General features: G+C 54.9%; 1 protein-coding gene across 2 annotated transcripts in view; it reads right to left on the minus strand.

Moving 5' to 3' along the window:
- The window catches only part of TCF3 (transcription factor 3), a 47,633-nt gene extending 25,971 nt beyond the window's left edge, over positions 1-21,662 (minus strand). Inside the window, exons 1-3 of one of the 2 annotated variants that reach the window (XM_025367370.1) lie at positions 21,373-21,662; positions 20,537-20,647; positions 16,724-16,796 (exon numbers count right to left, since the gene is read on the minus strand). In XM_025367370.1, coding sequence (XP_025223155.1) covers positions 16,724-16,796; positions 20,537-20,608 — 145 coding nt within the window. In that variant the 5' untranslated portion in view covers positions 20,609-20,647; positions 21,373-21,662. Of the gene's footprint in view, positions 1-16,723; positions 16,797-20,536; positions 20,648-21,372 lie in introns of those variants that run through there. The other variant, XM_025367372.1, reaches the window with a different exon arrangement.
- Positions 21,663-22,082: the final 420 nt, after the last annotated feature.

Here is a 22,082-nt window from a genome sequence, read left to right on the forward strand (position 1 = left end):
CAGGAGGCGGAGCTTGCAGTGAGCCCTGATGGCGCCACTGCACTCCAGCCTGGGCAACAGAGCGAAACTCCACCTCAAAAAAAAAAAAATTGTTTTATTTTTCTTGAGACAGGGTCTTGCTGTTGCCCAGGCTGGAGTGCAGTGGCACGATCTCGGCTCACTGCAACCTCTGCCTCCTGGGTTCAAGTGATTTTCCAGCCTCAGACTCCCACATAGCTGGGACTATAGGAGCCTGCCACCATGCCCAGGTAATTCACACGCTGGCCAGGCTGGTCTTGAACCCCAGACCTCAGGTGATCCGTCCACCTCAGACTCCCAAAGTGCTGAGATTACAGGCATGAGCCACAATGCCTGGCCAATTAAAAAAAAAATCTTTGGCCGGGCGCGGTGGCTCAAGCCTGTAATCCCAGCACTTTGGGAGGCCGAGACGGGCGGATCACGAGGTCAGGAGATCGAGACCATCCTGGCGAACACGGTGAAACCCCGTCTCTACTAAAAAATACAAAAAACTAGCCGGGCGAGGTGGCGGGCGCCTGTAGTCCCAGCTACTCGGGAGGCTGAGGCAGGAGAATGGCGTAAACCTGGGAGGCGGAGCTTGCAGTGAGCTGAGATCCGGCCACTGCACTCCAGCCCGGGCGACAGAGCCAGACTTCGTCTCAAAAAAAAAAAAAAAAATCTTTGGTAGAGATGGAGTCTCACTACATTGCCCAGGCTGGTCTCATACTCCTGGACTCAAGCGCTCCTCCCACCTTGTATTTTCCAAAGCCCTGGGATCACAGGTGTGCGCCAGCAGGCCCAGTCTCCATTTTATCTAAGTCCAAGCTACCAGAGAAGGTGAAACACCAGGATCCCCTAGGCCTGGCTGGTGCGCTGCGGCTGCCCTGGGTTTATCTTCCTGACTTGTCTTCTTGGTCAGGGGCCACCGGCTGTGGCGCACACTCCCAGCATTCTCAGGATCCAGAGTCGGGGAGAAAACGTTTCTGGGGCAGCACAGAGCCCTTCCTTGCTGGGGGGCTGAGGACATCCCGCGAAGCCCCTCTTCTGTCTGCCCCAGTGTCTGGCGGTGGGGGGCAGCAAAGCAGGGCCCCATGGCCCTCCCATGAGCAGACAAACCTGAGGCTGAACAGAAAGTGAGTGGAGACCACACACCACCCTAAGAGTGGGGGTCCCCAGAGCCCCTAAAGCGGCAGGATGTGCCCTCGGGCAAAGGGACCGTGAGGCTGTGTGGGCAACACAGGCAACCTCCTCCGCCAGAACCGGGGACGCCTCACAACCTCCTCCCATAGAACCGGGGACAACCTCCTCCACCGGAACCCGGGGCGCCTCGTAACCTCTCCCGCCGGAACCGGGGACAACCTCCTCCGCCGGAACTGGGGACAACCTCCTCCCATAGAACCGGGGACAACCTCCTCCACCAGAACCAGGGGCGCCTCGTAACCTCCTCCACCGGAACCGGGGACAACCTCCTCCTCTAGAACCGGGTACACCTCGCAACCTCCTCCACCAGAACCGGGGACGCCTCACAACCCCACTCCCCCAAGGCCCTGGGGTTTCCCACGAGGGCAGAGCTGGACCCGAGAGTGGGCGTCGAGCACAGATATAAGTAACAACTAAAGAAACGTACCCGCTTTGAATTTCAGAGACCACAGAGATAACTGAGACCCCCATCTCGCTCCTGCTTCCATGTCTATGGGAACCACCAGCGTACGGTACCCGAGTGTGGGGATCAGAGAACCTGCCCCTCAAAACAAGCTCAGAAACCAACCCGGGGCCAGGCGCGGTGGCTCACGCCTGTAATCCCAGCACTTTAGGAGGCCGAGGCGGGCAGATCATGAGGTCAAGAGATCAAGACCATCCTGGCCAATAGGGTGAAACCCCCATCTCTACTAAAAATACAAAAACTAGACGGCCAAGGTTGGGGGGGGCCTGTAGTCCCAGCTACTCGGGAGGCTGAGGCAGGAGAATGGCGTGAACCCAGGAGGCGGAACCTGCAGCAAGCCGAGATCGCGCCACTGCACTCCAGCCTGGGCAACAGAGCAAGACTCTGTCTCAAGAAAAAAAAAAAGAAAAGAAAAACAGAGACACAAGAGGGAACCCAACATAGAATATAAAGGATGAAGTTCAAGAAGTTCAATGATTTACCCTAAAAGGCCAGAAGACTGTCCTAAACCTGTAAGCCGCACGGATCCTCAAAGAAATGGCAGAGCCTGGGGGTTCTAGAGAATGAAGTAGATGGTGAGCACGTTTAACCACGAATCAGAGACTCCTAGAACCTGTAACAAGACAGGCACACAAGGAAAGCCCTCTGCGGGCACTTTGTGAGTTTTCTCATTTCACTGAATCCTTGCAATGGCTACATTATCCCCATTCTACAGATGAGGACACTGAGGCAAAAGATAGCTGCCATTTGCTCAGGTCCTCAGAGTAAGTAACAGTCACTATTTAATGATATAAGTGTTTCCTAGTAAGATGCAAATACACAATTATGAACAGATACAATTTTTTTTGTTTGAGACGGAGACTCGGAGACTCGCTCTGTCGCCCAGACTGGAGTGCAGTGGCCGGATCTCAGCTCACTGCAAGCTCCGCCTCCCGGGTTCACGCCATTCTCCTGCCTCAGCCTCCCAAGTAGCTGGGACTACAGGCGCCGCCACCTCGCCCGGCTAATTTTTTTTTTTTTTGTTTTTTTTTTTGAGACGGAGTCTCCCTCTGTCGCCCAGGCTGGAGTGCTGTGGCCGGATCTCAGCTCACTGCAAGCTCCGCCTCCTGGGTTCACGCCATTCTCCTGCCTCAGCCTCCCGAGTAGCTGGGACTACAGGCGCCCGCCACCTCGCCCGGCTAGTTTTTTGTATTTCTTAATAGAGACGGGGTTTCACCGTGTTAGCCAGGATGGTCTCGATCTCCTGGCCTCGTGATCCGCCCGTCTCGGCCTCCCAAAGTGCTGGGATTACAGGCTTGAGCCACCGCGCCCGGCTGACAATGTTTTTTAAAAGTAGCAATTTACTGAGAGCAAATACCAGCAGGGAAGAGAAACACACAGGCTCAATTTTCACTTTCCAACAGAAGGGGGCAGATGTGATTTCACTTTGGAAGTTGAGAGCACGAGAAACGGTGTTTTAATGTGTTATTCACAACGCAGAATACTAGCCACTATTCGATCGTGGCCTTAAACGTGTTATTCAAAACTAGGAAAAGCGCCACTGGCAGAGCCGCAAAGCTGCACAGAGCTTCAGAAAACACACACCAGGAGAAGCAATCCGGAGTCAGAAGCACACAGATGCAAAAATATTAAATCAGATGATGGAGGCAAAGGCTGAGAATGAAGACGGACAGGTGCTTCATGTCTTTAATCTAAAAACACGATGCCTACGAAAGACAGTCCTGAAACAAGCGACACAGGAGCTACAACCAGGTGCACAAAGAGCTGCCAAGCAATGCCAACAAAAAGGAAGGGTCGCAACATTCGTATCAGTTTCAATTCAAGGGAGGTTTCTTTTTCGGAGACAGAGTCTCGCTGTGTCGCCCAGGCTGGAGTGCAGTGGCATCATCTTGGCTCACCGCAACCTCAGCCTCCCGGGTTCAAGTGATTCTCCTGCCTCAGCCTCCCAAGCAGCTGGGATTACAGGCACCTGCCACCACGCCCGGCTAATTTTTTATATTTTAGTAGAGATGGAGTTTCACCATGTGGGCCAGGGTGGTCTTGAACTTCTGACCTCAGGTGATCCACCTGCCTTGGGCTCCCAAAGTGCCGGGATTACAGACGTGAGAGACCATGCCCAACCGAGGGAGGGTTCTTTTTTTGTTGACGATGGCTCAACGCACAACGAAATCCCACTGTCTCAGCCCACAGGGGCCCACAAACCTGGCATCCAAATACGTCAACAGAGAAACCGACAAACAGAACAGAGGGGGACGGCGCTGCTCTCAGCCTGACATTAAACAGATTAAAAATCTAAATATGGTTCAAAGGCCTTGCAGCTCCACATCCAACTGTCCCTCAAGTACTCACGAAGGACAAAAATAATCCATGTTTCAGCCTCGGCAGAGGAGCTCTGCGTCCTCCAAACAGCAGCTACCATTTAAGCCAAAGCTGATTTTTGGCATTGGAGACCTAGAAATCAAGAAGGGACCTCCAACTTGGAACTCAGAAACCTCTGAAGCAACCTGACCTGAAGAGGAAATTAGAAAAACACAAAAAACAAAACCAAATGTCAGTAATATGAGAAAAACATGCATTATGGAAACCACCGGGATGGGGTTCATGGGGCGGAATCCTCAACACCCCAGTGATGGAACGGAAGACGGCAGAAGTCAGCAAAGGGGACCTGTGATCTGAAAGTCACCAAAAACTTTAGAAAGAGAAGAAATGCCGATAAAGAGAAAAGCAGTCAATTGATCAATATTGATTCGCCAATGAAGCAGATCCTCCAGAAGAAAAATCAATGAGAGAAAATGCACAGGGCAGCGGAGTCAAGGACAAAGAAACCACCGAAAAGTCGGCGCACTGAGGACCGTGGCGCCCTCGGCCTCCCAGCGCAGGCGGAAAGACAGGCGCCTCCAAACCTTATCCAAGAGCCAAACGGGGCGGGGTGCGGCGGCTCACGCCTGGAATCCCAGCCCTTTGGCGCAGGTGGAAAGACAGGCACCCCCAAACATTTTCAAACAGCCAAATGAGGCCGGGCGCGGTAGCTCACGCCCGTAATCCCAGCACTTTGGGAGCCAAGGAGGGCGGATCACAAGGTCAGGAGATCGAGACCATCTTGGCGAACACGGTGAAATCCCATCTCTACTAAAAATACAAAAAATTAGCTGGGTGCAGTGGCGGGCACCTGTAGTCCCAGCTACCGGGGAGGCTGAGGCTGCAGAATGGCGTGAACCCGGGAGGCGGAGCTTGCAGTGAGCCGAGATCGCGCCACTGCACTCCAGCCTGGGCAACAGAGTGAGACTGTCTCAAAAAAAAAAAAAAAGAACCAAATGGTAGCACAGCTTAAGATGTGGCTGAAATGGATGATTTAAAATAAATACATATGTTGTTTCTGAACGGCGCCATCTCGGCTCACTGCAATCTCCACCCCCGGGTTTAAGTGATTCTCCTGCCTCAGCCTCCTGAGCAACTGGGATTACAAGTGCGAGCCACCATGCCCAGCTCATGTTTTTGTTTTTGAGTTTTTTTTGAGATGGAGTCTCGCACTGTCGCCCCAACTGGAGTGCAATAGTATGATCTCAGCTCACTGCAACCTCTGCCTCCCGGTTCAAGCGATTCTCCTGCCTCAGCCTTGCTAGTAGCTGGGGTTACAGGTATCCATCACCACGCCCAGCTCATTTTTTGTATTTTTAGTAGAAACGCGGTTTCACTATATTGGCCAGGCTGGTCTCCAACTCCTGACCTTGTGATCCGCCTGCCGCAGCCTCCCAAAGTGCTGGGATGACAGGCGTGAGCCACTGCACCCGATCTAATTTTTGTATTTTCAGGACAGACAGGGTTTTGCCACGTTGGCCAGGCTGGTTTCCAACTCCGGACCTCAGGTGATCCGCCCACCTCGGCCTCCCAAAGTGCTGGGATTACAGGTGAGAGACACCGCCCGGCTGAAGAAAGTGTCAGTGGGAAGCCAGGGGCCCTTCTGAGACACACGTGCACGGGTGCTACTGATCGCTCACCGTGGATCTTCAAATGGGACCGGGAGGACACACCCTGAACATGACAAACACAGGCAGACAGGAAGGTCTACCTCGAATCCACAGGCAGTATCAGGCTTGCCAAGGAGAGCTGAGCCAACCTGCCCGCCTGGAGTGGGGTCCCCGCCATCGTCCCCACCATATGTCTCCAGAAACACCAGACAATGTAAAAAGGCACACAGAGCCCCGCACTGGGACGAGGGGGAGGCTGCGGGTCTGAGGATGAAAAGGGTGACGGCTCAGCTAGAAGACTAAACCAAGTACAAAATACATATAACTAAGGGATGTCAGGAGGGAACAAGGACAGAAAGCGAGGATGGTCGGATGCAGTGGCTCATGCCTGCAACCCCATACTTCAGGAGGCCAAGGCAAGAGGATCGCTTGAGCTCTGGAGTTCGACACCAGCCTGGGCAACATGGTGAGACTCCATCTCTACAAAAAGTACAAAAATTATCCGGGTGTGGTGGCACACACCCACAGTCGCAGCTACTCAGAAGCCCGGGAGGTCCAGGCTGCAGGGAGCCATGACTGCACCACTGCACTCCAGCGTGGGTGACAGAGTGAGACCCTGTTTCCAAAAAAAAAAAAAAAAAAAAGTCCCCCAAACCCCAAACTAACGAGGAAAAGACCACTATACTGTTGCACAGAAAATCCCAAAATATCTATGTGTAACCCTCTCTGGAAGCGTGTGAACAAATAACCAAAACCAGTGACACCACCAAGTGTCTTACACTGCGATTTTGAAGCTTTGTTTTAAAAACTAAGGACTGCAGGCTGGGCGCGGTGGCCCGCGCCTGTAATCCCAGCACTTTGGGAGGCCGAGGTGGGCGGATCGCTTGAGGTCAGGAGCTCAAGACCAGCCTGGCCATGAAACCCCGTCTCTACTAAAAATACAAAAATCAGCTGGGCGTGGTGGCGGGCACATGCAGTCCCAGCTACTCAGGAGGCTAAGCCTGGAGGCTGGAGAATCACTTGAACCCAGGAGGTGGAGGCTGCAGTGAACTGAGATCGTGCCACTGCACTCCAGCCTGGGCAAGAGAGTAAGACCCCATCTCAAAAGAAAAGAAAAAAAAAAGGAATCAGCATGGCAGAAAATATGGCGGAAAAACGGAAAATATGGCGGAAAAACACCTGAAAAAGAACGATGGAGGCAGGACTGCAACTAAAACTGAGTAGTTGGCTGCTGCAGCAGCTCATGCCTGTGATCCCGGCACTTTGAGAGGCTGAAGCGGAAGGATTCCTTGAGCCCAAGAGTTCAAGACCAACCTGGGCAACATGGCAAGACCTCTGTCTCTACAAAAAATGCAAAACTTAGCCAGGCATGGTGGTGTGCGCCTGTGGTCTCAGCTACGCAGGAGGCTGAGGTGGGAGGATGGCTTGAGCCCAGGAGGTGGAGGCTGCAGTGAGGTATGGTCGCACCAGGGTCCTCCCGCCTGGGCAATATAGCAAAACCCTATCTCAAAAGAAAAAAAAAACAACAAAAAAGGAGTAGCAATGTAGGAAATGCTACGAAGCACTTCAAATCAAAATCACTAAGAAAAGGTTTCACTGAGTTTGTTCTGTTGCTGGATAACTTCTTGACTTAAATGCTTAATCTGGGCCGGGCACAGCGGCTCGCACCTGTAATCCCAGCACTTTGGGAGGCCAAGGCAGGCGGATCATGAGGTCAGGAGATGGAAACCATCCTGGCTTACACAGTGAAACCCCGTCTCTACTAAAAATACAAAAAATTAGCCAGGCGCAGTGGCGGGCGCCTGTAGTCCCAGCTACTCGGGAGGCTGAGGCAGGAGAATGGCGTGAACCCGGGAGGCGGAGCTTGCAATGAGCTGAGATCGCGCCACTGCAGTCCAGCCTGGGGAACAGAGCGAGACTCTGTCTCAAACAAAAAAAAGCTTAATCTGTTTCTGTTTTTGCTCTACTTGCGCTAATAATGAGAATGCAGAAGACTATGATTCTTCCCCCAAGCACGGCTTTGGCCACACCTCACAATTTCTATGAGTTTTCTGCCAACTTCTGTCTATTGTCAAAACCGTTCTAATTTCCTCTTTAACCCAAGAACTGGATAAAAAAGGAATCTGGATACTTCCCAGCAGGGAGGCTGTTTATTTTTTGCTTTCTGGTCTTTTATTTCTGGTTTTACTACATTGTTCTCAAAGGATATGGCTTATACTTCTTTTTTTTTTTTTTGAGATGGAGTCTCACCGTCGCCAGACTGGAATGCAGTGGCACAATCTCCGCTCACTGCAACCTCCACCTCCCCTGTTCAAGTGATTCTCCTGCCTCAGCTTCCCAAGTAGCTAGGACTACATGCACCCACCACCAAACCCGGCTAATTTTTGTATTTTTAGTAGAGATGGGGTTTCATCATGTTGGCCAGGATGGTCTCCATCTCTTGACCTCGTGATCCGCCCACCTCAGCCTCCCAAAGTGCTGGGATTACAGGCGTGAACCACTGTGCCCGGCCTTCCTTTCTTTCATATTAGAAGTTTTCTTTATACCAAATAGGTATACCCAATTTTTATAACAAGGGTGTGGTCCTTATTTACAGGGCGTGGCTTTTAAAGCAAAGCAGACAAGTGCTTCTCCCCAGGAATCGTCAGGGACGCTCTCTCGCAGGCCCATCCAGCCTTCCTTTTCTCCATAGCGGTGCTCGGTCTCGGGCCAAGGTGTGTGTCCTGAGCAGCCTCACGGGGGAGCCGACGTTCACCCAGCCTCAGCTCCACCCTGACCCCTTCACTGCTCCGGTCCCCTGCTTCTCACCTGTTCTCACTCCCTTCCTCTGCCAGGGGCTGCACAGGTATGCTTTTCTCCCCCTAACTCCCTCTGCTGCCTACTCCTCACCCTGAGATGGTGGGAACAGGCCAATGCGAAGGGATCGAGTCTTTCCACCCAGAACTAAAAAGAGCTTCAGGAAGGGCACCCAGGGCAGAAAACCATCCATCGGAGGTTCAGCATGACGGCTCCCGCCTGCAGTCCCAGCACTGTGGGAGCCGGAGGTAAAAGGAGCGCTTGAGCCCCAGAGTTTGAGGCCAGCCTGGGCAACAGAGGGAGACCCCGTATCTGCTAAAAAATATGCCCAGGGGCCGGTGGTCACACCTGTAAGTACTTTAGAAGGCTGAGACAGGTGGATCACCTGAGGTTGGGTCACCTAAGGTCGGGAGTTCGAGACCACCGTGACCAACGTGGAGAAACCCTGTCTCTACTAAAAATACAAAATTAGCCGGGCGTGGTGGCAGGTGCCTGTAATCCAGCTACTTGGAAGGCTGAAGCAAGAGAATCACTTGAACCCAAGAGGTGGAGATTGTGGTGAGCCGAGATCGTGCCACTGCACTCTAGCCTGGGCAATATAAGCCAAACTCTGTCTCAAAAAAAATAAGAAAATGAAATGATTAATAAAGTGAAATAAATTAGCTGGGTGCAGTGGCTCACACCTATAGTTCCAGCTACTCAGGAGGCTGAAGCAAGAGCGGGGATTCAAGACTAGCCTGGGCAATATGGTGAGACCCTGTCTCTCAGGGACAAAAAAAAAAAAGAAAAGAGGCCAAGCGCGGTGGCTCACACCTGTCATCCCAGCACTTTGGGAGGCCGAGGCGGGTGGATCACGAGGTCAAGAGATCAAGATCATCCTGGCCAACATGGTGAAACCCCGTCTCTACTAAAAATACAAAAATTAGTTAGGCATGGTGGCACGTGCCTGTAGTCCCAGCTACTTGGAAGGCTGAGGCAGGAGAATCGCTTGAACCTGGGAGGCAGAGAATGCAGTGAGCCGAGATAGTGCCATTGCACTCCAGCCTGGTGATAGTGAAACTGTCTTAAAAAAAAAAAAAAAGACTTGGCAAGATGAAAATTACACCTGTAAGCCACCAAAACAAACTAAAAATCTCCATCAGGCCGGGCGCGGTGGCTCAAGCCTGAAATTCCAGCACTTTGGGAGGCCGAGACGGGCGGATCACAAGGTCAGGAGATCGAGACCATCCTGGCTAAAACGGTGAAACCCCGTCTCTTCTAAAAAATACAAAAAGCTAGCCAGGCAAGGTGGCGGGCGCCTGTAATCCCAGCTACTCGGGAGGCTGAGACAGGAGAATGGCGTAAACCCGGGAGGCGGAGCTTACAGTGAGCTGAGATCCGGCCACTGCACTCCAGCCCGGGCGACAGAGCCAGACTCCATCTCAAAAAAAAAAAAAAAAAAAAAAAAAAACTCCATCACAACATTTATAAACGAAGAGTTAGAAAAAAAGCTGCAACAGGCTGGGCTCACGCCTGTAATCCCAGCACTTTGGGAGGCCAAGGCGGGTAGATAACGAGGTCAGGAGATCGAGACCATCCTTGTTAACATGGTGAAACCCCATCTCTACTAAAAATACAAAAAAAATTAGCCGGTCATGGTGGTGGGCGCCTGTAGTCCCAGCTACTCGGGAGGCTGAGGCAGGAGAATGGCGTGAACCTGGGAGGCGGAGCTTGCAGTGAGCTGAGATCGCGCCATTGCACTCCAGTCTGGGCAACAGAGTGAGATTCCGTCTCAAGAAAAAAATAAAAAAAAAAAGAAAAAAGGCTGCAACATAAACAAAACATTAACACCCTTCTCGTATAGTGTGTGCGATTCAGTAAGAACCATAAAGGGTTAGGCACAGGGCGTTACAGGGAGGCGGCACAAGGCAGTTAGTTCGGAAAGTTTCAGCTTCTTTACCAGTAAAACGGGGTAATAATTGCACCTATTTTGCTAACCTGTTAGAACTGTGAATTCCCAGGGAATAAGCCAAGCTTCGTGTCCAATCCACAGTGCTCAAGAAACAGTGATGTAGGGGCCGGGCGCGGTGGCTCAAGCCTGTAATCCCAGCACTTTGGGAGGCCGAGACGGGCGGATCATGAGGTCAGGAGATCGAGACCATCTTGGCTAACACAGTGAAACCCCGTCTCTACTAAAAAATACAAAAAACTAGCCGGGCAAGGTGGTGGACGCCTGTAGTCCCAGCTACTCAGGAGGCTGAGGCAGGAGAATGGCGCAAACCCGGGAGGCGGAGCTTGCAGTGAGCTGAGATCCGGCCACTGGACTCCAGCCTGGGCGACAGGGCGAGACTCCGTCTCAAAAAAAAAAAAAGAAACAGTGATGTAAGCGGTGGCTCATGCTTGTAATCCCTGCACTTAGGGAGGCCGAGGTGGGCAGATCACTTGAGGTGAGGAGTTCGAGACCAGCCTGGCCAACATAGTGAAACCCTGTCCGTACTAAAAATACAAAAATTAGCCGGGTGTCGTGGCGGCACCTGTAATCCAGCTACTCGGGAGGCTGAGGCAGGAGAATCATTTGAACCCGGGAGGCGGAGGCTGCAATGAGCCAAGATTGCACCACTGCACTCCAGCCCGGGTGACAGAGTGAGACTCCATCTCAAAAAGAAAAAAAAAAAGGTGATGTAAATTGTACCACTGATGTTGTTAAAAAGTTAAAGTTAAGGCGTGGTGGCTCACGCCTGTAATCCCAGCACTTTGGGAGGCCAAGGTGGGTGGATCACCAGAGATCAGGAGTTCGAGACCAGCCTGGCCAACATATGCGGTCAAACCCCGTCTCTACTAAAACTACAAAAAATTAGCTGGGCGTGGTGGCAGGCACCTACAATCCCAGCTACTCGGGAGGTTGAGGCAGGAGAATCACTTGAACTGGGGAGGTGGAGGCTGCAGTGAGCCGAAATTGCGCCACTGCACTCCAGCCTGGGCAAAAAAAGCAAAACTTTGTCGCAAAAAAAAAAAAAAAAGTTAATGAGGCATCAATAAGAAGAAAAAAAAAATGATACAGCCAACAGCTTGGATGGATCTCCAGGAAATTATGCTAACCTAACAGAATCAAAGCTAATCTCAGAAGATTGCAAACTACAGGATTCCATTTACACAAAATACTCAAAAAGTGAAAAATTGGGCCGGGCACAGTGGCTCACACATGTAATCGCAGCACTCCGGGAGGCTGAGGTGGGAGGTTCACTTGAGCTCATGAATTCAAGATCAGCCTGGGGAACACAGCAAGACCCCATCTATACAATTTTTTTTTTCTTCTCCAGGCAGGCTCTCCCTCTGTCCCCCAGGCCAGAGTGCAGTGGCGCAATCTCAGCTCACTGCAACCTCCGCCTCCCAGGTTCAAGTGCTTTCCATGCCTTAGCCACCTGAATAGCTAGGATTACAGGCGTGCACCACCACACCCAGCTAATTTTTGTTATTTTTAGTAGAGACGGGGGTTTCGCCATGTTGACTAGCTGGTCCTGAACTCCTGGTCTCATGTGATCCACCCACCCTGGCCTCCCGAAATGCTGGGATGATAGGTGTGAGTCACCACACCCAGTTGAAAATTTTTTTTTTTTTTAAACAGAGAAAGGGTTTCTCCCTGTTGCCCAGGCTGGTCTTGAACTCCTGGGCTCCGGTGATCCTCCCATCTCGACCTCCCAAAGTGTTGAGATTACTAGTGTGAACTGCTGACCCAGCCCTCTACAAAATAAATACATTTTTGAATTAGCTAGGTGGTCCCAGCTGCTCACAAGGCTGAGGTGGGAGAATCACTTGAGCCCAGAAGTTCAAGGCTACAGTGTGTTATGACTGCACCACTGCACTTCAGTGCACTCACTTTTTTTAAGAGTGAGACCCGGTCTTAAAAAAAAAAAAAAAAAATTGTAGAGATGAAGAACAGATTGCTGATTCCCGGGCTTAAGGAAGGTGCATGTCTCAAAACTGCACAGAACTACACACACACACGTGCGTGTAAAGCCAGTGGAATCTGACGAGGATCTGTGGATGGCACCCACGTCGGCTTCCTAGGTCTGATGCGGCACCATGGGCGGGTGGGACAGTACCCCCGGGGTGGCTGGGTTGGGGGTGGCTGGGCTGGGGGTGGCCGGACTGCAGGTGGTTGGACTGCGGGTAGCTGGGTGAGAGGTGAACACTCTGCCCCTTCCCGTGAATCCCGAATGACTTCAGAATAAAAAACGGATCAACTTCAAGGACGAGGGCTCAAGAGAGTAACAGAAAATTCACCAAAAAGCCATTCACAGGGTCAACCCTCTTCCAAAAAGACCACCACCCTCTATTCATCAAATGAGTGGCAGGCGAAAGGACATGATCTTTGTCACCTATTAAGTGAGAGACGCCACGCTGTCACCACGTTGGCCAGGCTGGTCTCACACTCCTGGCCCCAGGTAATCCTCTCGCCTCTCCCCTCAGCCTCCAGAAGTGCTGGGATTACAGGCATGAGCCACCGCACCCGACCTCACAAGGGACGTTTTCAATGTGAAAACACATCCACGGACCTAGCAGTCCCACTCCCAGACACGCGCCCAGAGGAAGTAACTCGTGCGCCGGGTTCCTCCAGGGTTTTCTCTCAATCAGAATCCGCAGGTGCCGTTCTGTGGATTTTCACTCTGAGCGTGTGTCAAACTTACGATCACACGGACAGAGAAAGCGACCAGGAAATGAAAACTAGGAAAGAACTTTCCTTTCGTCTGTCAATAAGCAATTTCCTGGTGTCTCTCATGGCCTCAGATCCTGTCTTTTTTGGCAGAAGATGAGCTGTCACTCAGGGACCTGTGCCTGACAGTTTCCAAAAATGGGAGGCGGTGGGCGGGAGAAGGCGTACAAAAATTATTCCCGTTTTAAATGTCTTCCAATCCAGACAACCAGAAAATTTTGGTTTCCTATTGATTCATCTCTAATGCCTTTTTTGCTTTATTTTTGTTTTGAGACAGGGTCTGGCTCTGTCTCCCAGGCTGCAGACCAGTGGCGTGACCTCAGCTCACTGCCACCTCCACCTCCCAGGCTCCAGCAATCCTCCTGCCTCAGCCTCCCAAGTAGGTAGGACCACAAGTACGCGCCACCATGCCCAGCTAAGTTTTGTATTTTTAGTAGAGATGGGGTTTTGCTGTATTACCCAGGCTGGTCTCGAACTCCTGAGCTCAAGCGATCCTTCTGCCTTGGTCCCCCAAAGTGCTGGGATTATAGGCAGAACCACTGTGTCCGGCCCTTTTCTGTTTGTTTGAATTGGGGTCTCGCAATCACCTACGCAGGAGTGGAGTGGCTCAATCACAGCTCGCTGCAGCCTTGACCTCCTGGCCTCAAGTGATCCTCCTGCCTTGGCCTCCCAAAGTGCTGGGATTAAAAGCGTAAGCCACCTCGCCCAGTACCTAATTCCTCTCTCGACACCAATTTTTACGTATTAATAAATATCGAAGAACAGGTAGACCTTCACAGGGTAAAGCTTATGTCTAATTAATTTTCAGGGACACCTTTCACCTGGGTTTCTGCTTCTCAAATCTAAAGATTCCTTTCATATGAATTTAAGAAAAGCAAAGTGAGGCCGGGCGCAGTGGCTCAAGCCTGTAATCCCAGCACTTTGGGAGGCCGAGACGGGCGGATCACGAGGTCAGCAGATCGAGACCATACTGGCTAACACGGTGAAACCCCGTCTCTACTAAAAAATAAAAAAACTAGCCGGGCGAGGTGGCGGCGCCTGTAGTCCCAGCTACTCGGGAGGCTGAGGCAGGAGAATGGTGTAAACCCGGGAGGCGGAGCTTGCAGTGAGCTGAGATCCGGCCACTGCACTCCAGCCCGGGCGACAGAGCGAGACTCCGTCTCAACAAAAAAAAAAGAAAAGCAAAGTGACTTAAAAAGGGTGCTAGAATAGGACGCATGAGGAAGGGGCCAAGGTGGAGAACGCGGCGGGGGGACCCCATCAGCGCTGGGGACTCCTGGCGAAGGGCGGGGTCCCTGAAGCCAACTGGGCCCCGCCTGGAAGGAAGCTGCACCCACTGTTCCAGCAAGAAGCCAAGGTTTGGGAAGGGATCCCACAGCTCCGGGGCTCCATCCTGCTAATGAGCCCCAAACTCCTCTCTTCCCAGGTCCTTAAGAGAGGAAAAGCCGGGAGAGGGGAAATGAGTTACTGCAGCTCCCGGCCCTGCCGGGATCCCTCCGCCGCTCGCACCCACGGACTGGCTGAACCTGACGAGGGAACAGAACAGGTGCCCATCTTGCGGGAGCTTCGGAAGGGCCGCACCTGGGGCCAGCGCCACAGCCTGCAGGGGCCTGGGGGAGTGGAGGCAGTGATGAGGGTGCCACCAACTCAGGCCTTGGGGCTCTGCATCTTGCACCACCCCAGGCTCAGGCAGGCGTTAATACACGGACTGAACTGGGAGGGGTCACCCCGCTGTGTCCAGGAGCTGGGGGGTCCTGCGCTGCAGCAGCCACATCACGTCCCTCGAAGGCAAGAAATGCAACATACTGGGCCTCACTGGGCCCTCCGCAGCCTCCCTGATGTGTGGGGGCACAAGGCGAGACACTCCCAACCTGCAATATTGGGCAGGGCCAGGGCATGGCACGAGACTCTGTGGGAACCACAGAAAATCGATCTGTAAACATTCACAGCGTTCCTGTTGGGACCGGGCTGGGCGTCCAGGCAGAGGCAATCCCAGAGGGAGCATTCTCAGGACCAGGCGGTCCACACACCGCAGCTCTGGCTACCCCGGCACCAGTTTCACAGCTAGGGGTCTGCGCCAGGGCTGAGGGGGTGAGAGAGGACAGGGGATGAGGGAAGACGCATCCCACCCCACCCTCCCCACCAGGCCCTGCTGTAAGCCCAGGCAGAGGCCCAGGAGAATGAGGGTGTATGGCCCTGGTAGCTGCGCCTCCTCCTCCAGGAAGCCCCCAAGGCCTGACCCTCTGTCTCACACAAGGAAGCGTCAGCATGTCCGGTTCCTGGGGCTGTTTCCGGGGGGCTGGCAGGGTGGTGTTTGGGGATTTCCATGCCTCAGGAGCATATTCCGGCCAGCCCTGCGGCCACTTCCTCAGGCAGAGGGGAAGGCCAGTGTGAGGCAGCGGGGGCAGCAAAGCGATGTCTCTCCATGCAGAGGTACAGGTGCCTAAGTACAGACCCCCCTTGCCCACCACTCAAAAAACCCCAAGACTCCAGCCAGGGTCCACCCCCGGGGGATTCTGGAGACAACTGCGAGATAGCACTTTCTCCCCTGATCCCAGAGGCAGGAAGGACACAGCTTCAGAGGCCCCAATCCCGAGGCCCCCACTCCCCAGAAAGATGCTGATGTCCACAAAGAGACCCGTGGCTCTGAAGCAGCATCGGGGGCACCCACCCCCAGTCTCCCCCACCAAATCCTGTCGACAGCCAGGCTGGGCCACCCAAATGCACATCAGACTAGACCCTCTATCCATTCACAACCATCCAGGGCTCCCTGCCGCACCTGTAATGAACACAGCGCCTCCTACCCCACCCCACCGGCCGGTCCCACCACAGGGTGTCCATATGGGCTGTTCCCTCTGCCTGGCAAACTCTTCCCTTCATCCTCCCACAGCCCCTTCCTCTCACCCTCAGGACACCCACTTTGCGGAGACCTTCCTGGGGGGCCCCACCCACGCTCCAGATTGTGATGTGCAGGCCGCCCCCAGACCCTACATCTCCCCTATCTGTCCCCCCCACTGCCATGTCATCAGCGAGGGCGACCCGCTCATCCAGGTCAGCCTGGCATGTTTCTGGTTTCAGCACTCAAAGCCCCAGGTCCCAGGAACTGCCCTTCTGTCCTAGGCAAACCACAATGGCCGGTCACCCTGGTGCTGGAGCCTGCATACAGCCAGCGCCTAATACATGCTTAAATGAAAGTGGTCGAGGCTCACAAGGTGGGTGGGATCCAGTGAGAGCCGGGATCCCGCATCACGCCCCTCCAGAGCCTCAGTTTTCCCCTTGTGGATTGACTGGAGACACGGAGGCTCAAGATCCCCACCCACACACAGGCCCAGCTCCAACCCTGGTTCTAAGAGAAAGCCCCACCCACCCCCCAGACCCAGGCTCCAGGCGCCGGACGGACAAGGGGACGAGGGGCTCGGGCTCCCGAGGCAGGTCACACAGGCAAGGGCAGCTGATTTCAGGGGTCCTCAGGCTCGCTGCCTGACCTGGCCTCTGTGGCCCCTTCCCTCCTCTGCTGCCCCCAGCCTCCCCTCACCCCATGCACTATCTTCAACAGACCCTCGATCTCCTCACTCCACGAGCACCGGCAGGAAGGCGGGATCCTACCTGAACCTCCGAACTGCGCCCCGGCCAGGGAGGCGGGCCGGCCCTTCCCGTTGGTGACAGGCAGCGGGAACATCTGCAGGGAGGGGAGGGGAGAGGTGAGTGGGGTGGGCAGCAAATCAAACCCTACAGTCCTGGGGTCCAACCCAGGCAGGGAGCAGAGCTGGGGACGTCCAGGGACCTGAGACTGGACTCCATCTAGGTCCGGCCCATCCTGCTGTGCCCTCAAGTGACAGTGCACCCTGGACACCCACGCCCAGAATGAGAAAACTCCGGACAACGATGACCCCGCTGCACCGCCAGGCACAGAGTCCCTGCCACTGAAAACCTGCTGTTCCCCCTGCGTTTGCTCTGGGGGGAGCGGTATCCTATTTAGGCAAAGGATGCAACTTATCAGCTCTTGACGGTGATACAATGTTGTCTTTACCTTTCAGCTCTAAAAAGTGACAGGTTTACACTCAACAAGGGGACATGTGGAGAGGTCCCTGATGCCTGGGCCCTGGCTGACTCCACGTTTCAGGTGTACGCACTGGCCCTGCATGGCAGGCCCTGGAGCAGGGGGTGGCGCCCACTGTCCCCCTACCAGGGCTGGGTATGGGTTTGCTCGACCAAAGGGGAAGCCGAGGCTCAGACAGGCAGCAGGTGGAGGAAGACACGGAATGGAGCCCGGAGCCCGGCAGGAAGCTGGAGGGGCTGGGGAGAGGCTGCGCCCCACCGCTGATCCAGCTCCTGGGTGCCAGGGGTGTGGGACTGCCACCCCCCTCCTGCCCGGCTCACCCGTACCCAGGGCACTAAGTCCCTAAAGATTAACTGGCTCAGCAGCATTAACCGGAAAAGCCAACAGCAACAAACCCTTTTGCCACAGAAAAAAACACACGCCTCCGCCCTGCCCCAAGGGGCTGCGTTTTAAAGCTCCCACTGGGGTTCAAGTGATCAAAGTGGCTGGAATCAGGGCCAGGCGGTTTTTGAGGAGCGGCCAAGATCCCCAACACCTTCCCCAGGCGGCCAGCCAGGAGGCGAAGGCACAGCGTCTGTGGCCGCAATCCTCCAGTCCAAAGGGGACCCAGGAAGCGGGGTTCTGTCCCCCACTCCCTGGTCCTACAGAAGAGGAAACGGAGGCCACGTTCTCACCTGGCCCTGGAGAGGAAGAACGGCCTTGCGGGTAGAAGTGGTGCCCGGGCTGCGGGCAGTGTTCGCCCACGACCGCACCCCCTCCCGCAGGCTCGGGTGTGCCCAGCCTCCCCAGGACCCTGGTTTCCAAGGGCCACCCTCCCATTTGGGAAACAGAGGCCTGCTGTGGGGGACGGGCAGGCCTGGGCGAGCCCATGGAAGGAGCAGCAGCCAACTGCGTTTTCACCTGCTTCGTCCCCTACGACACCAGCGCTGCACCAATGTGGCACATGGGCCACAGGGTACCGGGCCGTGTCCTCTGGGCTCCACTGACCTCGTGAGCAGCCCAGAACAGCCCCTGCACCCCTTGGAGCCTCAGTTTCCTCTTCTGAGAAATGGACTCAGGGCTCTGGCTGCGTGGGACGTGGTAAAACCCAAGCTCCCATGGGAGTCTTGCACGCGGCAGGGTCTGGGGAGCTGGCTTCCAACAGCCTTGGTCCCAGGAACTCGCTCCCCCTTCATCCCTGAAGCCCTCGACTCAGGCCCAGGGACTGCCTGGGACCCAGGTAGAGCATGTCAGCCCAGGCCAGCGCCGGCAGGTCCTTCTTTCCCGACAAAGCTAGCCTGGGTTGGGGCAGGACCAAGGCGCGCTGGGAACAGCCTGGGTTAGCGTTCTCCCTCAAGAACCAGAGAACTGAGTCCCCTGTTCTCTCGTTTTACGTGAATCTGGTCCAGGGAAGTGCTTCCCCTTAGGACTCAGTTTCTGGGACGGGGGCAGAGGGCAGGTATGCAGGAACAGAGCAGGGCTGCGGGCAGTCATGGGGGCCGCCTCTGCCTCCCTGTCCTGGCCAGGCAGGTGAAACTCCAGTTCTGGGTAAAGCCAGAGCGGGGACGCCCAGAGAGGACGGGCACCTCACTGCTCCCAGCCTGTTTCCTCATCTGGGAACAGGGCTGCTGGCTCCAACCTGGGACGGGGAGATGTGCTAAGTGGCTGGAGGTGAGGAGCCAGGTCTTGGGGCTGAACCTGTGCCCCCTCCCCCCAAAACACCGCCGTTCTGTTCCAGCCCAGCGGTCTGTGACTTGTCAGTTTAACAAAAAACAACCCAACTGCACCTCGGGTTACTCAGCCAGGGAGGCAAAAATAAAACGCGGCTTAAAAATACCAGCATGGTCCTTCCGCAGCCTTGGGCCCTCCGGCCCTTGGGCTGTTTTTTTCCACAGGGTGGCCGGTGTTGTTTCAGTTTGGGGACTTTTGTTTTTGACAGACCTCAGGGGCCTGCGCCTCACATGGGGGAGGGTTAAATTCAGACTGAAAGTGCCCTCCTCCAACCTGTTTCAACCCCAAACGCTGCTACTGGGCATGGGGTAGCGGGAGCAGGATTTAAGGACATCTGCAGACAGGCTGGAAGAAACAAACCAAGGTCCCTGGGCTTCTCCAGGAATCCGCAACACACGGCCCCACTGCGACGGCAGGTAAACCGAGGCCCCAGGCCTTCACAGCACCGGTACCCCAGGGCGCTCCGGCATTCCAGCCTCACTGCACCTGCCTGGGCCCTGGGACTTCTGAGGACCAGCACCCTCTGAGCCTCCATCTACCCAGCTGGAAAATGGGCCTTTCAGGGTCAGACCCAATAACCTGAGACTCTGAGGGAGCTGCCCCGCCCTCCCCATCGGGCCTGCCTGCTCCGAGGTGATAACCGTGACAGGCACAATGGTGGCGCTGCTGTCTGCTGAGTGGCCCACGAATTCCCACTCAATCCTAACCCGGCCTCCTCCTGGCACAAGCCCGGCTCCTGGCATCTTAACTTCAGCACCCACGTGTGACTAATTCAACACACAGTCGGTTTCATGCCCGTGTCCTCTGCCCACCAGGGCAGTCCTGTGTGGGGAAGGTGGTGCCCACCCTGTTCATGCAGGCTTTTCTGCTCAGTAACAGGCACCCCCTCCTTTTTTTCCTTGAGGAGGGGTCTTTATCGCCCACGAGGAAGAGCAGTGGCGCGATCACAGCTCACTGCAGCCTCCACCTCCAAGGCTCAAGTGATCCTCCTTGCCTCAGCCTCCCGCGTAGCTGGGACCACAGGCATATACCACCTCTATTAGCTAATTTTTTGAGTTTTGTTTTTGCTTTTTGTTTTTTTTTTTTTTGAGAAACGGGGTCTATGTTGCCTGGGCTGGACTTGGAAATCCTGGCCTCAAGCGATCCTCCCGCCTCAGCCTCCCAAAGTGCTGGAATGACAGGGGGGAACAACTGTGCCCCCTCCCAATTATTGAAACAAGGTTTCCAGGGTCTCACTGTCATCCAGGCTGGAGCACAGTGGCCTTTTACTTAACTTTTAATTTTTGTATCTTCAATGGAGGAAGCGACCCTGATCAGGTCCATTTTACAGATCAGAAGATCAAGGCCGGAGCTGGCTTACCCAGCCAAGCTGGGGGCCCAGGACCACGCCCCTGAGGCCTCAGTTTCCCCATTTGTACAGCAGTGGACTGTAGCATGCTGCGTCCGGGTGAGATCCCCATGGCGCACCCACTGCCGTGCGGTGTCAGCCTCCTGCCAGAGCAACGCACACCCCCAGCCCCACCGGAGCCTCTCATCCAAACAGCTGAGGCTCCATCGCTGACGTATTCAGCAAATACTCTCCCCTGAAAACCTTCCCGTGAACTGTGGGGCAAAGGGGTGTCGGGGGCTGGGCGGGGGTCCTGGCTCACCATGCTGAAGTCCAGGAGGTCACTGAGCTCCTTGTCTGTGCCCACAGGCGCCATCCTCTGCGGCTGGTTCATTCTCCTGGGGCCAGGGCGGGCACCTCAGGCCTGGAAACCCTGCATGGTGGACGTGGAGACAGATGGACAGGGAGAAACAGGGAGGAGAAAAGAGGTGTGAGTGGCCAAAACACAGAGTGGGGAAGCCGCCTAAAAAACCCTCAACTGCCCTGGGGTCTGAGTTCCAGCGGAGCCCTGGGAGCAGGGGCAGGGAAAATGGAATTCCGGAGTCTGGGTCCCTGTAGAGCCCTCCCCAGAGGCCACCGGGAGTCTGAAAAATGGGGGGAGGGTGTGCAAATATAAACTCCCTAACTCCCCCAGAGACCACCAGGGCATCAAGTTGCCAAGTTTAAACTGCACGCATGGCAGCCAGAACCTCTCCTTTCCCCACGTCTCTCATTTCCAACCACCCCCGGGTTTCCTCTGAGGCCCCCCTACTCCCCTGGGAAGAGGAGGAACAGCCCGGCCCTACCCCACTCCGAGGGAAATTTGGTGATCCCCCCACCCAGACGTCACAGCCCGTTGAAGACAAGGTCGCCCCCAAATTCGACATAAAGGAAATCCACAAGTCAGAAAACCACGAAACTCTTTTACAAGCTTCACAACTTAAAGTGGGGGGGCACACTCTATGCAGGGACCAGTAAAGCTTCCCTCCACCCTCAATCTCCCTCCCCCTAAAAAACCCTAACAGTGTTCAAAAAAGAAAAAAAACAACCCTAGGTTGCTTTACTGTCACGATGTATCCGGGAATTATTTTTAAGAAAAACTTTGACAACATCCCTCGCCCGCCCTCCCTGAGCCGGGACAGGGTCCCAAGACCAGGGTGCCCCCGCCATTCTAGAATGGCGGATGGGGGATCCACCTGCCAGGACCCATTCCACCCCCAGAAAAAGGTACAGAAAAAAATCTCCGTCCCAAAGAAATGCACTCCAGGCCCCTCCAGTCTCGACTTTCCCCAGGGGTCCCCAGGTGGGGACGGGGGCAGCCCGGGAGATACCTCCGAGGCTGGGGGTGGGGAGGGGCCTCCGAGGTCGAGGGAGACCCAACTTAAGCAGCAGAGAAATCCCCTCTTTGTCTGCCAACTGGAGGCCGGGTGTGAAGCGGGCGCCCCAGCGCAGCCCCTCCCCCGCTCAGTTTTTTTCTTTTTTGGAGGGCGTGTGAAACTGACTTTTTTTGAGGACTACGAAACCGCACTTTTTCGTGGGGTAGTTGAAACCGATTTTAAGACAGACTTAGTTGGGGGTGGGTGGCGAGCTGAAACGGGCATTCTAGGGGAGCTGGAAGACTTCTGGGGCGTCCCAAGGACTTTGAGAGACTTGGAGGATGTTCGAAGCCACTTTGCGCGGCGCCGAAGGGGGGAGCCCTGAAACGCCTTTTTCCCCGGGGGCGGGGGGGGGACGGCCCGGGAAGCCGGACCCCCTCCCCCCCCCCAGCCGGGGGCGGCGGCGCGAACCGGGGACACATGCAACACGCAACGCGGGGCCCGCCAGCACCC

This window comes from Theropithecus gelada, chromosome 19 (assembly GCF_003255815.1).
Source record: "Theropithecus gelada isolate Dixy chromosome 19, Tgel_1.0, whole genome shotgun sequence".
NCBI lineage: Eukaryota > Metazoa > Chordata > Mammalia > Primates > Cercopithecidae > Theropithecus > Theropithecus gelada.